General features: G+C 34.6%; 1 protein-coding gene across 1 annotated transcript in view; it reads left to right on the forward strand.

The window, feature by feature from the left end:
• The window catches only part of EDTP (Egg-derived tyrosine phosphatase), a 451,026-nt gene that overhangs the window by 187,796 nt on the left and 247,331 nt on the right, over positions 1-15,899 (forward strand). Inside the window, exon 7 of the mRNA XM_090399919.1 lies at positions 6,647-6,688. Within this exon, the coding sequence (XP_090256045.1) occupies positions 6,647-6,688 (42 nt within the window). The remainder of the gene's footprint in view (positions 1-6,646; positions 6,689-15,899) is intronic.

A 15,899-nucleotide genomic window follows, 5' to 3' on the forward strand; every position in this document is an offset into this window, starting at 1 on the left:
ATGAAGTATATATTCCTTCTTACAAAGACATCAGAAAAGGTCAGTTCTTGTGCATAACTGAATCACATAGCATGTTTTTTTTTTTTTCAGTTGAGTAAATGATAGAACACTATTGGAGTTGAAAGTGGTTAGTATTTTGTAATTCAGGTATGGTGTTCTATAAATATTCGTTATGTGTATTCATATATTCATCCTTAGTCAGAATAGTTAAGATTCAGTTCACAGGTTTGAAAGTTTAAAGTAATTACATGCTATGCTATGTGTTTTTTAAATGTTGTCAAGTGATCTTTTCTTCTGTCCTTAATTGATCCTTGATGTCCTAATGTGGAAAAAATACAGGCATTAATGGATTCTGTAATCTTTTACATATGATATGATGGCCATTATTTAATTCATGTCTGCTGCATATGTTCCCTTAAAATATCTAGTTACTAATGTCTATGATGAGAAATACTGGAAAGTTGTCAGAAGATTTTGTAAGAGGTTTATTAAAAAAAGCAAAAAAAAAATAATAATTCATGAAATGTTTACCTTTCTTAAGCACAATAGCAATGCAGATATTATTTCTAACTGTAAAAAATAAAGGAGAACATCAAATTCCTCATTGCACTCAGAATTTATCAAAAAACTGATCAAGGTTTTATTAATAATAGATCAGCGGCTTCAGATCAAGAAGCTGTTCTTCTCAAATAATGCTAAATTATAGAGTCAAAATACTCGAATAGTCATAGTTAAGGGCATGTGGATTTATTCTCTAGAAACCTCAACCAGACAGATGTACTTAAAATGAAAGTTTAAATTAAATCAGAAGTTTTTATTATAATAATAATAATTATTATTATTGTATGTGCACTGCCATGGAGTTTAAAGACCCATTGCAGGTGACCCAAACTATCCACACACACCTCTCCTTGAACCCATTAATAGACAAAGCAATAACAACTGACTCTGGCATTCCATTCATTTACAACTCTCAAAGTGAAAAATCTAGTCCTTACTTCCCTACTAACCACACCTTTATTCAACTTCCAGGGATGATCCCTTGTTCTGCCATTCCAGCCAAGTACTGAAACATTTCCTTTATATCAATCTTATAAAATTCTATTATATCCCCTCTTTTTCTTCTATTGACCAACTTCTGCAATCCACACACACCCCTAAATCTATCTTAATAGGGAAGATTCCACTGGTCACCTCTAAATCTCCTCCACCAACACCTCGTCCACAAGAAACCTAGGAAACCACACTTGAGCAACAGTAATCCAGATGTGGATGTATCAATCTCCCTTATGCAAAAGAATTAATTTGCCTCTTTCCACTCTCCCAGAGCTGAAACTTAAAGATCCTAGTAAAGAGCATTGCCAGTTCCCTTGCACATTCTTGCAAAATGTGAGTTTATATGTCATCCAATCCTACAGCTGTATTTACATAAAGATTTTGCATCCTAAGAATGTCCAATTCATCCACCTCTGTCCCACATGTCACAGCATTAACCTCATTTGTATGATTATATCCTTACAAAGTGATCACTCAGTAATCCAACAATTTTATCTGCTTCTGTCACCTTGTTATTATAGGATATAGGATAAAAAATTCTTGTTTTGTTTACCAACTACCCTGTTCTTATAACTTATTGAAGAACATCAGGATTACATCAAATACTTGGAATCTGAGAAGTCTAGCCTTACCATTGATAGTACACAAATTTCCTTGTCTGGTATCAATGGATAAGCAAACCAAGATTCTGCATTTAAATAAATTGAAATTTGGTCAGCTATTCCTCGAACCTTGTGAAACTTTGACATCCAAATTACATCTGTATGGGTAACCATACAGATTGAGTGTATTTCAAAGTATTGGGAAGTAATTATGATTACTGCTCATAGTGTATGAGTGTTCTGTTTACTCACCTGTGACTGAGACATAAGTAAACATGTACTATGTGATTCATGTTAAATTTTGAACTGATTTTTTTTTCTCTTCCTGATGTCCTTGCAAAAAGTAGGAATAGGAGTTAATAAATTTAATTTTAACACGTGTTGAACATTATTTGATTAGTAATATGATAACCATACAGATTTCGTGTGTTAAAGCCTCCCCCCCATACACACACTTATGCTTTTTAAAGATCAGTAAAACACTAAGATTCTTATACTTCCTCATTATTTCAACAGTTTGTAAAGATCTGGTCTTGGTCTAAATCCAACTTATACTCTGCTTGCCTGGATTACTAAATATAACTCTTGGTGTTTAACTGTTGGACATTTGATTCTTATTCCATTGCAAGCATTTCTTAAATGTTTGTATAAATCCTTCTTGGAACACTCACTAAGAATATTTAAATTTCTGACATTAAACTTTACTTCATTTTCTTTAACAGAATAATATGATTAAATCTCTGCTCCAACCAACTGAGATTCAACTTGTGAAAGAGTTTCCTGATTATCCTGTATAGGGTATTCTAGGGTACTGTTCTCCTGAATATTTTTATAACCATTCTATTATTCTTTCATTTATTTCATATTTTTATGGGTATTTTAGCCTATTTTTGTTTAGGAGTACCCTTTTTTTATAATGTCATTAGCTTTTTACTCAAATTTTAGAACATTACTGATATTTTATATGGACAGATATATGAAGAATATATAGAAAAAAAAAAAAAATATATATATATATATATATATATATATATATATATAGGAAGAAAAACTGGACATATCTTTGTGGGATGTTGCTGGTTGTCTTCTTTTTCAGTGGCATCCTGGCATATACGTTCACTTTTGAATGAAAGGGGGTCAAAAAGTGGGATTTGAGAGATGTAGAATTATTGGTGAGGCAAAGGGTATGTGAACTTTTTTGAAAATTCTGTTTTTTTTTATATTTTTTTAAAAAATTAAGGGTGGGCAGAGAATACTTTGGGATGGGGTGAACAGAAATTTTTGGGGAAGGAGTCTTATCCCATAATATCCTTCTCCTTCCCCAAAAATTTCTATGTTCACCCCATCCCAAAGTATTCTCTGCCCACCCTTAATTTTTTAAAAAATATAAAAAAAAAACCAGAATTTTCAAAAAAAAAGTTCACATACATTTTGCCTCACCAATAATTCTACCACATCTCTCATGGTGATGAATGAATATATTAATGTTGAAAGTTTATTTTTCACTTGGTTCATCATCATCATCATCAAATTCCTGCCATGTACCCTCAAGGGGTGTACAGGATATGACAGTACTACATGAAAAAATTACATCATTACTAACTTCCTATCTACAATTTTCCACCAAATCAGTCTGTTACTTGTCAAGACTCCATTATCAGATCTTATATTTCTATCGTCTAAGGCACTTTGTACCGTATCAATCCACTTATATCTTGGTCTTCCTCTGGGTCGTTTTCCTGCCAACCTGGCAGAGAACACTTGTTTTGCTAATCTTTCCTCACCCATTCTGTTTAAGTGGCCATACCACCTGAGATTAGCTCTGCTAACACATTCCTGGATGCTGACAACATCAAGTTCTTTCCTAATATCCTCGTTTTCAATATGATATTGCCATTGATGCCATCTGTTCACCATCTGTCCTCTAATCTTTCTCAGGACTCTCATATCTGCGGTCTCTAGTCTTTGGTCAAGTGTTTTACTTCTGAAACCAGCTCTCAGATTCATAAGTTAAAACTGGTTTAAACACGGTCTTGTATACAGCCAATTTAGTGTTCCGACTAATTTCTCTCTTATTCCATATGAATTTATTCAATTGACTTCCTGCCATACCAGCTTTGTTGATTCTGTTGTCTATTTCTATATTTCATTTACCATCTTCACTAAAAATCATGCCTAAGTAGTTGAAATGTTTTACTTGTTCCACAGGTTCTCCATTCACAACGCAGTTGACATTTTCAATGATTCTTCCTATTTTCATTGTCTTTTTATTGCTGACCTTACCATATCTATTACAACAGTTATTCAATTTAGTCAGTGAATCTTGCAGACTTGTAGCGGATTTATTTAGAAGTATAACATCGTCCGCATAAAGCAAAGAGCAGACATTAACATCTCCAATTTTGATATCATGTTTAATACCACTTTCCTTCATAATGTGATCCATATAGATAATGAATAACAGAGGGGATAGTGTACATCCTTGACTCGCACCAGATTTAACATTAAACCATCTTCCTGTTCTTCAATTCTAACTGCTGACTTACAACTCATATAAAGATTAAGTATTGCTTGATATAATGCCCCATTGACACCATATAACTGTAGCATCTTGAATAGCTTCTCTCTTGGCACCTTGCCATATGCCTTTTCCAAATCGACAAAACTTAAATACAGTTCTTTGTATTCCCATGATTTCTCCACTATTTGTTGTAAAGTGGAGATCTGATTCTGACAGCCTCTATATTTAACCTGAATCGAGCTTGTTCTTCACCAAGCTTTTCTTCCACAATTCTTCTCAACTGTTTCTCAAGTGCACTTGCAGATATCTTACCAGGAACATTTAGTAGGAAAATACCTCTGTAATTCTCACATTTAGTTTTATTTCCATTTTTATATATGGGTACTATGAGAGCTCTACTCCAATCATCGGGAATTCGTCACTGTCCAGGCATTCTGAACTATGCAGTGTAGCCACTGAAAGACTTTTATACCACCATACTTCAGGATTTCTGGTCGAATATCACCTACTCCTTCTGCCTTTCCACATTTTAAGCCTTTGATGGCTTTTTCTACTTCAAGTATGGATGTGTATTCCTGACTGCATGCCTGGGCAGTGTTTTTTACCACTGTGCTGTCATCACTGTTTGTTTCATTTAGCAGTTTTTCAAAGTAATTACTCCATACTTCAAGGATATCTTTTTCTCCCGTTTTCATGTCATCTTTATCATCTCTAACTCCTTTTATAGCACTCTTTTCTCCATTCCTAAGCTTCTTCAACAAACGCCAGAATATTTTGCCACCTCTGTACCCTTTCCATAGTTAATTTGTCCCTTTCAAATCCTGGGGACCAAATTTGAGAACAATAGTCGAAGTGTGGGAATGATAACTCTTTTATCGCTGCAGGTCAGCGTCCTTCTCAGTATTGCAGCAATCCTTTGGGTTACCTTCACCTTTTGCAATATGTTCCCTGAATTTCAGTTTTCTATCGATCATCACCTCAAGATCGCTTGCCTCCCCTTACTTCCTCCAGTACAGCTCCTCCCATTGATGTATCCTAAACTTCAAGACTTTACATTTTGCTGCATTTAGCCGAAACCCCCATTCGTTTGCCCATCTGTCTAGTTTATTCAAATCCTCTTGCAGGGCTGCTTCATCTGCACTATTACTAATAGCCCTTCCCAGCTTCACATCATCTGCAAACAACTGAATATCCCCTTCAATGCACTGACAATGTCATTGATATAAATGTCAAACAATGCAGGTCCCAGTACTGGTCACTGTGAGATCCAACTTATAATCTTCTGCTTCGTTGTCCTGCTTCAGCTTAGCAATTCAACAAAGTTGATTGGAAATGCCATGAAATATTGCATTTGAGACTGTCATATCTTGCATCCTGCCTCCCACTTTCCCATTGGAAATATGCAATGGAAAAGAAAGAAAAGCATTTTCTAATATTATTATAATTAGTTACCTTAATGAAATGTTAATCAACAGTACATGAAGCCTATGAAGATGATATATACCACTTGTGAATAGTATCATTATTCAGTACGAGGAGTATCCTGTTGAACAACAGATCTTTTAATCTTATTTTATTTTTAATTTCTTAATGCGGCATTATCCACCTGTTCCATTACAAATGTTGTAAAACATTTGTAATGGAACAGGTGGATATTTGTCAACATTCACTTGAGTACTAAATTTATTTTATGAAATTGTTTTGGCATTCTTCATAGGATACTCAGAAGAATGATCTTGCCCTTTGGTTGAATAGATCTGGTTAAATTCCTGTCTAGGATACAAAACATTTTTGTAAAGGCATTCTCAACTAAATGTGAGTTAGTCAGTCATATTGAAATACATAACTAGCTGGATTTTACCTTCTGCAAACTGGGCTTTTTCCTTGAATAAAGCTGGCAAACAAACCTAGATGCAAGCTACGTTATTTAGCCATTAACAGCCTGCTTAGCCTGGTATTGATATAGACATATATCAATACTGGTATAGACATATCACAAAAAAAGGTTGTAAATTTATAGTACATTAGTACTGTGGGTGAGCTAAGAATTTTTTTTTTTGAATTGTTTTATGTGTTTTTATTTATTTTTGGTCTTACACTTGCTGATTAAATTCATCTCGCACCTAAAGACAGTCACAAACATCCATATACACAACAGGCTTCCAATCTGCAGCCTGTTGGTTAGAGAGCAGATGTGCTAACTCAGCCAACCAGATAGCTGTCCTGTTGTACTGAAAATGACATTCATTTGAAATAGTTAATCTAAGCAAAATGTAGTAATTAATTTGAAGATGAAGAAAACTGACATCTTTGAAAATTGATAAAATAAGATGTTAACTAAGTTGAAACTAACAGTAATATTCAGGGAAGATATACTGTATATATCTCATGTTTCCACACTCCTAGATTTTATGATATCAGTTAACTATTAACAGCTATACTTACTTTATACTTTTTTACTGTGCAGAAAACAGACGGCTTATACTGGTGAATCCATTGCAGAGATGAGGTAAGCATTTCCATCAGTGGCACACTTTTTATTTATTATATGATAGTGCACTTTGACAGCATTGCTTAAACATGACTTCCATGGTGAAATGAAACCTATTTAAAAAAAAAAAAAATGTTGAATGCTTACAAATTTATATATGATGCCCTGCTTCTTTCTAACTAATATTACCTGTGAGAATTTTTATTCCCACTTTAAAAAGTTTGCAATTACACACACATGTGCACGAGGGTATGCTGAAAAGTTGTGATAATTGCCATGAAGGAATTAGAGTAGAACCACCATGTAACTTGCACATTATTCTGCATATTCCCCATGAAGTGTTATAAACGCTGATGCATCATTTGCAATTCTCTGGAAACTGCAACAAGAAATACTTTTTTCCTCCGAGGGAAAAATGTATTTTTTGTTGCACAAACCAGTCCAGCTGCAGATATGCCATCATCTGTGGTAAATTTCCTTTCAAGTGTTTCTTTAAAGGGAGGTGCTTAAGGGTTAAAGCTGTATAACTGTGAGGAGACCTCTACATCGCCTTTTAAAGGAATGCAGAGAACCGACCAGGGCTAATGAACTAATGTCCAATCCTCACCTTCTCGTGGTGCACCTTGTTAGGTATCTACCTGGATAATGAATGAACGAGGATAGGCTGGAAATTTGGGATTTAGCCGACCAAATTTGTATTCTTATTGGCTTAAACCAAAATATAAAAATGATGGTACAACATGACAGAATTTCATTCCGGCTTGTTAAACAAAGTGCCCATTGTTTTCGCCAGGGAACCAGAGCGAACAGCGAAAAGTCAGATACTGGAACAAATCTTAAGACATCCCACCTCATCACCAGAGTTCAAGATCGGTACTATCAACATAAGAAGCCTCAGTGGAAAGAAATATGACTGAGGAATTTGATAAGTACCAGATCGACATAATATGGGTGACTCAAACAAAAGAAGACAATCTGGTGAGATTTTTCTGAGCAATATAAAATGTTATATTCAGGCAATGACACTTACGGAAAAGGAGTAGGGATAAATATTTTGGGAGAATTTGGAGAAAAGAGGAAAGCTAATAATAATGGCAAATACCTCTTGGATTTCTTCTCAGGATATGGACTGGTTATTACTAACACAATGTTCCAACATAAAAATGTGCACAAATTTACATGGAGAGAAGAGACAAGTAATTAGAAGAGTCTCATTGACTGTTATTGTTGATAGTGATGTTTTCCTACTGGTGCAGGACACTAGTGTACAAAGGATTTTAAGTGATCACCATTAGTCTTGAGCAGGATACAATTTGAATTTCATACTGAAAACAAGAACATCTAAGAAAGTTTTAAAGCGAATAAAAGTTGACAGCTCTCAGATGTGAACTGTAGACTAAAATACACGAACGTTATTCAAGAAAAAATAAGAGTTTGAGAACAGGAACCAAACCTTGAAGATTCAGTGGCAAGCCTTGAAGAAAACACTGATTCAGCCAGAGAGGCATGTGAGAGGTCTGCAAGGATAGAAAAATCACAACCCCAAGGCAGTGAAGGAAAATAAAAAAGCATATCAAAACTTCCTGGCAAATAAGTCAGCTTGTGCTCTTAGAGAATACAGAGACAAATGTAAAAAAGCTAAACACCGTGCAAAACTAACTAAACGAAAGTCATGGGAAGACTTTGATAAGAACATAGAAAATAAATACCAAAAAGGTGGTTGAATATTCTGGATACTTGAAAAACCTCAGAAATGGAGGAAAGAGTGTTGTAAAAGGAATTTGACATGAAAACTGGTGAAAAAGAGATCCTTGATGTATGGAGTAATTACTCTGAAAAATTGCTAAATGAAACGAGCAGGGATGACAGCACAGTAGTAAAAAAACACTCGACAGACATGCAATCAGGCATATTCATTCTTGAAGTAGAAAAAGCCATCAAAAGCTTGAAATGTGGAAAAGCAGTGGGAGTAAATGATATTCAACCAGAAATGCTCAAGTATGGTGGTATAAAAGTCTTACAGTGGCTGCACTGCATAGTTCAGAAGGCCTGGACAGAGGGATAAATTCCAGATGATTGGAGTAGAGCTCTCTCATAGTACCCATATATAAAAAGGGAAATAAAACTGAACGTGAGAATTACAAAGGTATTTCCCTACTGAGTGTTCCTGGTAAGATTTATTTAAGTATACTTGAGAAATGGTTGAGAAGGATTGTGGAAAAGAAACTTGGTGAAGAACAAGCTGGATTCAGGCCAAATTGAGGCTGACTCTATTTCTGGATCCAATTTTCACGTTACGACAAATAGTTGAGAAATTGTGGGAATATAACAAAATTCTGTATTTAAGTTTCTGGAGAAGGCATATGAGAGGGTGCCGAGAGAGAGAGAAGCTGTTCAAAGTACCACAGTAGTATGGTGTCAGTGGAGCATTATATCAAGCAATACTTAATAAAGTATTGATAGGAGTGTTGGTAGCTTGCTCCACCTTTGATAAGAGTTGCCTGGTGTTGTACTACTTATCCAGGTAAGATAGTACAACACTATATTCAGTCCTGAAGATATTTTCAGGTGCAAACTTTGTTTGCTCTCACTGGAATAAAGGATTAAACTAAATATATTATTACAAGCAGTACTTAGTCTTTATTTGAGTTGCAAGTCAGCAGTTAGAATCAAAGGAAGTACAGGAAGATGGTTCTATGTTAAATCAGGTGTCACACAAGGATGAACATTATCCCCTCTGTTATTTATTATCTATATGGATCACATTATGAAGGAAAGTGGTATTAAACCTGATATCAAAATTGGAGATGTTAATCTCAGCTTTTTACTCTATGCAGATGATGTTATACTTCTAAATAAATCTGCTACAAGTCTGCAAGATTCTCTGACTAAATTGAATAACTCTTGTAACAGATTTGGTATAAAGGCCATCAATAACAAGACAATGAAAATAGGCAGAAGTTAGATCCCCAAGTTAAAATTGGTTTAAACACTGTGTCGTGTATTTAGTTTAATGTTTTGAATAGTTTCTATTATCAATTTCTTGTATGTATCCTCAAGGGATGTACAGGCTACTCTGACAATCTTATAGGAGTATCACAGTGCTGTGTAAGCAATAGATTAAAATAGAACAAATCTGTTAGTGTTCCTTGAACAGCTAAAAGTTAGTCTTTGGGGAAGATAGCGAGGTTTTTGCAAAAACAGAAGTAAGATGAAGAGAAGCTGGTCAGTAGATTTGGAGCTGAACATTCAATGGAATAGCAGCTGCTTGTGTTAGTTTGTGAAAAAAGCAGAGGAATGACAGAGCTAATGTATAGTTTCATGATGGCTGTTAGCCATTTGCTGTCTTGTGTTATCGTAAACTTAGCAGGCATGGGGGAGGGGCAAATGGTGCTTCCATGGAACATTATTGAAGGTATATGTAGAAAAGGTGTAAAGCAGAAATGGTGTGTGTGTGAGAGAGAGAGGGTTCTTAATTAGCTTTGGACCAATTCATATGTTGGGTAGAAGAATTTTTAAATTTTTTGTGCACCACTCCAAATGGAAGAACTGTGTTCTAAGATTGGTCAGAATGGGATTAGGATTAGTACCATTATTGGACAGGTGAAAAGTAATGCCTTGACCTAAAGATGATACCAAGATTAATGGGACCAAATAAACTACAACACATGACTTCTTGATGCTAGAAAAGGCTAAGAAGTAAATTTCAGTTCAAAAAAATAGATTGCTGTCTATAGATCTGGTTGTTGCAGTGGGGGGGGGGGGTTAGAAAATTCTTGTCTGTAAGAAGTTTCCTTTCAGCCATAAAGTTAACTTGATGCTTAATATTAAATTTAAGGTACTTTTTCTTGTAATTTATATTTGGTTGCAGCACCATTTGCCTGATATGTACCCTCAAGAAGTTAATAAGATATAACAGCACAATTTTCCTCCTAATCAGTCTCACTTATCGGTATTGTCATCTTATATTCTCTTCTAGAGCAGTTTTTACTGCATTAATCCACCTAGATCTTGATTTTTCAGCTATTATCTTAACATCAAACACTGTTTTGATAACCTTTTTCTCTTTTAAGGGACCATACGACTTAGATTAGCTCAGGTTATTCATTTAGGCTATTCATACCTGAATGCTAACAACATCAAGTTCCTTTCTAATATCTTGTTTAACATGCTTCTACTGCTGATGCCATCTGTTAATTCCACCAGTTTTTTACTCAGAACTATATCTGATCTCTAGTCTTTAATGAAGTATTTTATTTCTAACCTAGCTATTAGATCCACAAGTTAAAATTGGTTTAAACACTGTCTTGTGTATTTAGTTTAATGTTTTGAATAGTTTCTATTATCAATTTCCTGTATGTATCCTCAAGGGATGTACAGACTACTGTGACAATCTTACAGGATTAAGTTTACATTGTTACTATTCTCCTGTCACTAATTTTCCTCCAAATTAGTCTGTTACTTGTTAGTACAGGATCTCTAATAAAATTTGCCAGATTTTCAGTTTTAAGTGGCAAAAATAGGCAAGACATAATTGTTTAGTGCAGCGCTTCCCAAACTGTGGGCCGTGGGTTTTGTTGAGGGGGGCCGTGAAATAATGAAAACAAATTTAAAATGTTTTAAGACTAAGTAGATTTTTTATTTTAAAAGAAACGTATTTAACTTTTATTATTATTTCTTTTTTGTTATTTTTTATATTTTAATGGAAAAATTCACACATGGTGTTGGTTCACAAACTTTACTTCCTGCGTATTTTGGCGCTTAATGAATATTAGTAAATATTGCTTATTCATATGTTTCATTTCAAAGCAGTGGTTAATTGTATTTACTTTGGATGCCCTCCATGGAAGCTCCAAATCTTCCTGTCCCTTTCATCACGCGTTCGTAATCAGGGACTGTTGATATTGACTTTATATACATATCAAAACTCGTTTTATATTATCACTGTCATCCGAGCTAGTTTTCTGTTACCAATAAAAGTTTCGCATATACTTCACATGAAAAAAAGCTTAAACAAGTTCATGTAGGGAGATAGTAACTCGCTTGCAGTGGTAAACAACACCCCTCCCTAACAGCCACTATACTGCAGAGGCAATAAAAACAAGTACTTTTATTATGCCAGTGAATAAGTTATGAGGAGTCTGTGTAATATATTTCTCAACAAATAGTGCAATTAGAGACAACTGGTATAAAAAATACACTAATTAATGAATCACATAGTCCCCTCATACAGAAACTATACTGTATAGGCTGAAACAAAACCATTTGCATGGGCAAACACAGTATCTAACTAAAAACTATTGTTATTAATTGTGTGAGAGTTCGATTTCCCAAGGCAGCAATAAAATTCAACCGAACGTGTTAAAATTCGTAAAAGTGTTAAAACTAAGTTTTATATATATATAATGAATGTTATGGCAGTTTCACATATGGAATTCGGTTGAAGAGTTAGGCATTTCAACTCGATTGTCAGCTATGCTTTTATCTTTCGGTTGTGCGATCTTTTGTTAATACCGCACCAATCATATGCACGTTTTAACACCCTGCCTTTGCTGTCTGTTTCGCGTTAGGCTTAATTACCGTAAAGGAAGAAAAGTCACAAAAGAGAAAAATGTTCCTGGTCCGGGGATTCCCTTATTCAGGTAATATTCACTAATTTCATGTTATCAGTCTGTGGTGTGCCAGTATCGGTAAGTGGTGATATTATTTGATCTTTTTTACGTTAAAAAATTTAACCCTGAGAAAGATAAGTGGCTGATAAAAAAAAATATAAAAAAAATTTCGCGAACAATCAGAAGAAGCAGAAACAGACTCAAAAAAAAAAAAAAAAAGACAGTATTTCATATTTTACCAGAACAGCCCGCATCGTCTTCAGAACCAAACGGTAAGAGGCAAAAATGTAATATATGCATTTGATTTTTGCAATATTCGCTGTGTATGTTTTGTATTGAATATAAATACAATAAATATAATAATAATATATCTCTCTATTACGATTTTGTTTCGAGGGGGGCCGTGAAATATTTTAATTTTTGCAAAGGGGTCCTTGACATCCAGAAGTTTGGGAAGCACTGGTTTAGTGTACACATAGAAGCCAGAAATGCATGTATGAAAGTCGGCATTTCTTACACTTTTTAAACCCTTGGAATAATTTGTAAATTGTCACAGAACATGATAGTTTTTGCAAAAGCAAAATAATTGGACTTGTTAAGCCCATTGTAAGTGGTGTTATGTGCATTTCAGTACATATTCAGTACACTGAATATGTACTGAAAGTACATTTTGGTTGCTGAAGTTCAGTAATCTTAATCATTATTCAGTTAACAGTTCAAAAGTACTTAATTCACTATTCCTTTCTGTTATAATTCCAGTTTTATTGGGGATGAACCCTTTCCATCTTGTGTTAATTTAATAAAATACAGTATTAGGATCACTGTTAAAATTTCTCATTTAAATTAGATCCAAAATGGCAAAATCAAAAGAAAGTTGTTTGCAATACAACCTACAAAAATAGCTTCATCTGTAGGAGATATTGTTGTCACTATACAAGAATGTTATGGACACAGCAATCAATTTTGAATCTTTTTGAACATACCAATCAATTCCTTTTGTATATTTTCTAGTTTATATATCTAGTATTCAATCACTTTTCACGTGATAGATGAATTTCATTACTTAAATGAATTAGAATTAGCTCACAGAATATTATTTATCAGTATAATTTTCATCTCAGTATTACAGACATCTTCGGTACAAAGCTGATAGAACAATTACTTACCATTCCAAAAGGCTCCACCTAAGTAGCTAATGTAAGTCTCGTAGAAAGGCTTATATGCTGGTTATACATAATTATTAATTGACTTAAGGAATTCACAACGTACAATAGAATATAAATTAAATTAAACTTTAATATACATTTCCAATATTTCGGCAACGTCATGTTTCCATTTTCAAAGGAACTTACAATAAAGACACATGCATTCAGGCTCTACATACAGTAAATGAGGACGAAGCAGGAAGCTGTCGTTTCTCCTAAAAGTCCCGATGGTGCCCTCTAGCGGGCTATATAGGTATTCTTGGCCGTTGGGGTGAAGGTCTCATGATATGTCTCCCAAATTTGGGGCAGTCTCATGCAACCAAATTTGTTGAAGTTTGGCATGTTTCTTAGGGCTAAGGCTGATTCCATGAAAAGTCTTTCAAACTTGAACTTGCTACGGTGTATTATTGTGGCTTTCTTCCACCGTATTCTGTGGCGTGTATCCAGAGCATGGTTTGCAAGACCAGAGTGGCTATATTGGTGAAAATGGATGTAGTCCTTGTGTTCTGAAATTTTGATATTTGCTGTCCTTCCTGTTTGGCCAAAATAGGACAGCTTACAGCTGCATGGGACCTGGTATACACCAAGTAGGTCTAGGGGAAGTGGTTGGTCTTTAGTGGAGCAGATAAGGGATGCCAATTTTCTATATTATGGTCTGTAACAAGAGGTCAAGTCATGTTTTCTTAAGATTTTGGTAATTTTTTCCGAGGTGCCTCAGATGTAGGGAATGGTAATGGATTTAGAGCAGTGATTTTCAACCGGTGCCGTCAGAGGTCTTCAGGTGTGCCTGGAGATTTATGAAAACAAATTAATTGAAAGAAATAATGTAATTTGTGCATTTATTTATTAGTGTCTGGTTTTTTCCATCTTCTTGTGTGTGTAAATCAATCAAAATTATGCCTATTTTTTGCCAGATCATCAAAAAAATTAAAAGAATATATTTTTGGTGTGCCACAGAATTTTAATAATTAGTCTAGGTGTGCTGTGTTATGAAAAAGGTTGAAAATCTGATTTAGAGTAATCCTTGTTGTGAAGGGGGGAGGGTTATGGTTTACTGGTCTCAATATTTTTTGGCGGTGTTAGCCATTGGCTGAGAAAGTGTAGAGGATGTGATTTAGTTAATTTATATTCTATTGTACATTGTGAATTCCTTAAGTCAATAATTATAGCTAATATAAGAACTAAAAAAGGTCATTAAATTTCCTAACGTTAAAAAATAATAAAATAATACACACAAAATAATAAATAAAAAAAAGTTAGTACATTTTAAATCAGCTAATCTTTCCTATCTCCCACAAAGGGGATAGACGTAGACCATCGGATTCTTTAAGTTAGGAGAGTGAAGTAAAGTTTCACATGTTTCTTCGTGTTCTAAAAGCGCACACCCCAACTCAACATCACCAGAGTTAAAGATCGGTACTATCAACATAAGAGGCCTAAATGGCAAAGAAATGGAGCTAGCTGAGGAATTAGATAAATACCAGATCGACATAATATTGGTGACTAAAACAAAAAAGACAAACTGATGAGATCTTTCTGAGCAATAAATACAAAATGTTATATTCAGACAATGACAATCAAGGAAAAGGAGTAGCCATAGTATTCAACACAAAATAAGAGGCTAATATTCTTGAATGGCAGCCAGTCTCAAGTAGAGTGATGTGGGCAAATATCAGAATGGGGAACTGGACAATGAGACTTATTTGTGCCTATGGTCCCACAGAAGGTTCTAAGGTAAAAGTAGAGGAATTTTTTGATGCTTTAAAAAAAGCAACTGACACAATGAAAAAGGAAAAGTTGGTCCTTGTTGGGGATCTAAATAGCTGAGTAGGAAATGATTGTCAGACATACATAAATATTTTGGGAGAATTTGGAGAAAAGAGCAAAGCTAATAATAATGGCAAATATCTGTTGGATTTCTGCTCAGGACATGGACTGGTTATTATTAACACCATGTTCCAACATAAAAATGTGCACAAATTCACATGGAGAGAAGAGGCTAGGAATAAGAAAAGTTGACTATGTTATTGTTGATGGTGATGTTTTCTCCCTGGTGCAGGACACAAGAGTGTACAAAGAATTTGAAATTGGAAGTGATCACTATTTAGTCTTGAGCAGAATAAAATTGAATTTCATATTGAAAAGAATAACATGTAAGAAAGTTTTAAAGTGAATAAAAGTTGAGCAGCTCTCAGATGTGAACTGTAGAGTAAAATAAACAAAGATTATTGAAGAAAAAATGAAAGAATTTGAGAACAGGAACCAAACCTTGGGGATTCAGTGGCAAGCCTTGAAGAAAACCCTGATTGATTCAGCTAGAGAGGCATGTGATGAGGTAGACTGCTAGGATAGAAAAATCAGAACTCCATGGTGGTCACAGGAAATTAAAGAGGCAGTAAAGGAAAAGAAGAA

The sequence above is a fragment of the Typopeltis vanoorti genome, chromosome 1 (genome assembly GCF_054136105.1).
Source record: "Typopeltis vanoorti isolate ZY-2024b chromosome 1, IOZ_Tvanoo_1.0, whole genome shotgun sequence".
Lineage (NCBI taxonomy): Eukaryota > Metazoa > Arthropoda > Arachnida > Uropygi > Thelyphonidae > Typopeltis > Typopeltis vanoorti.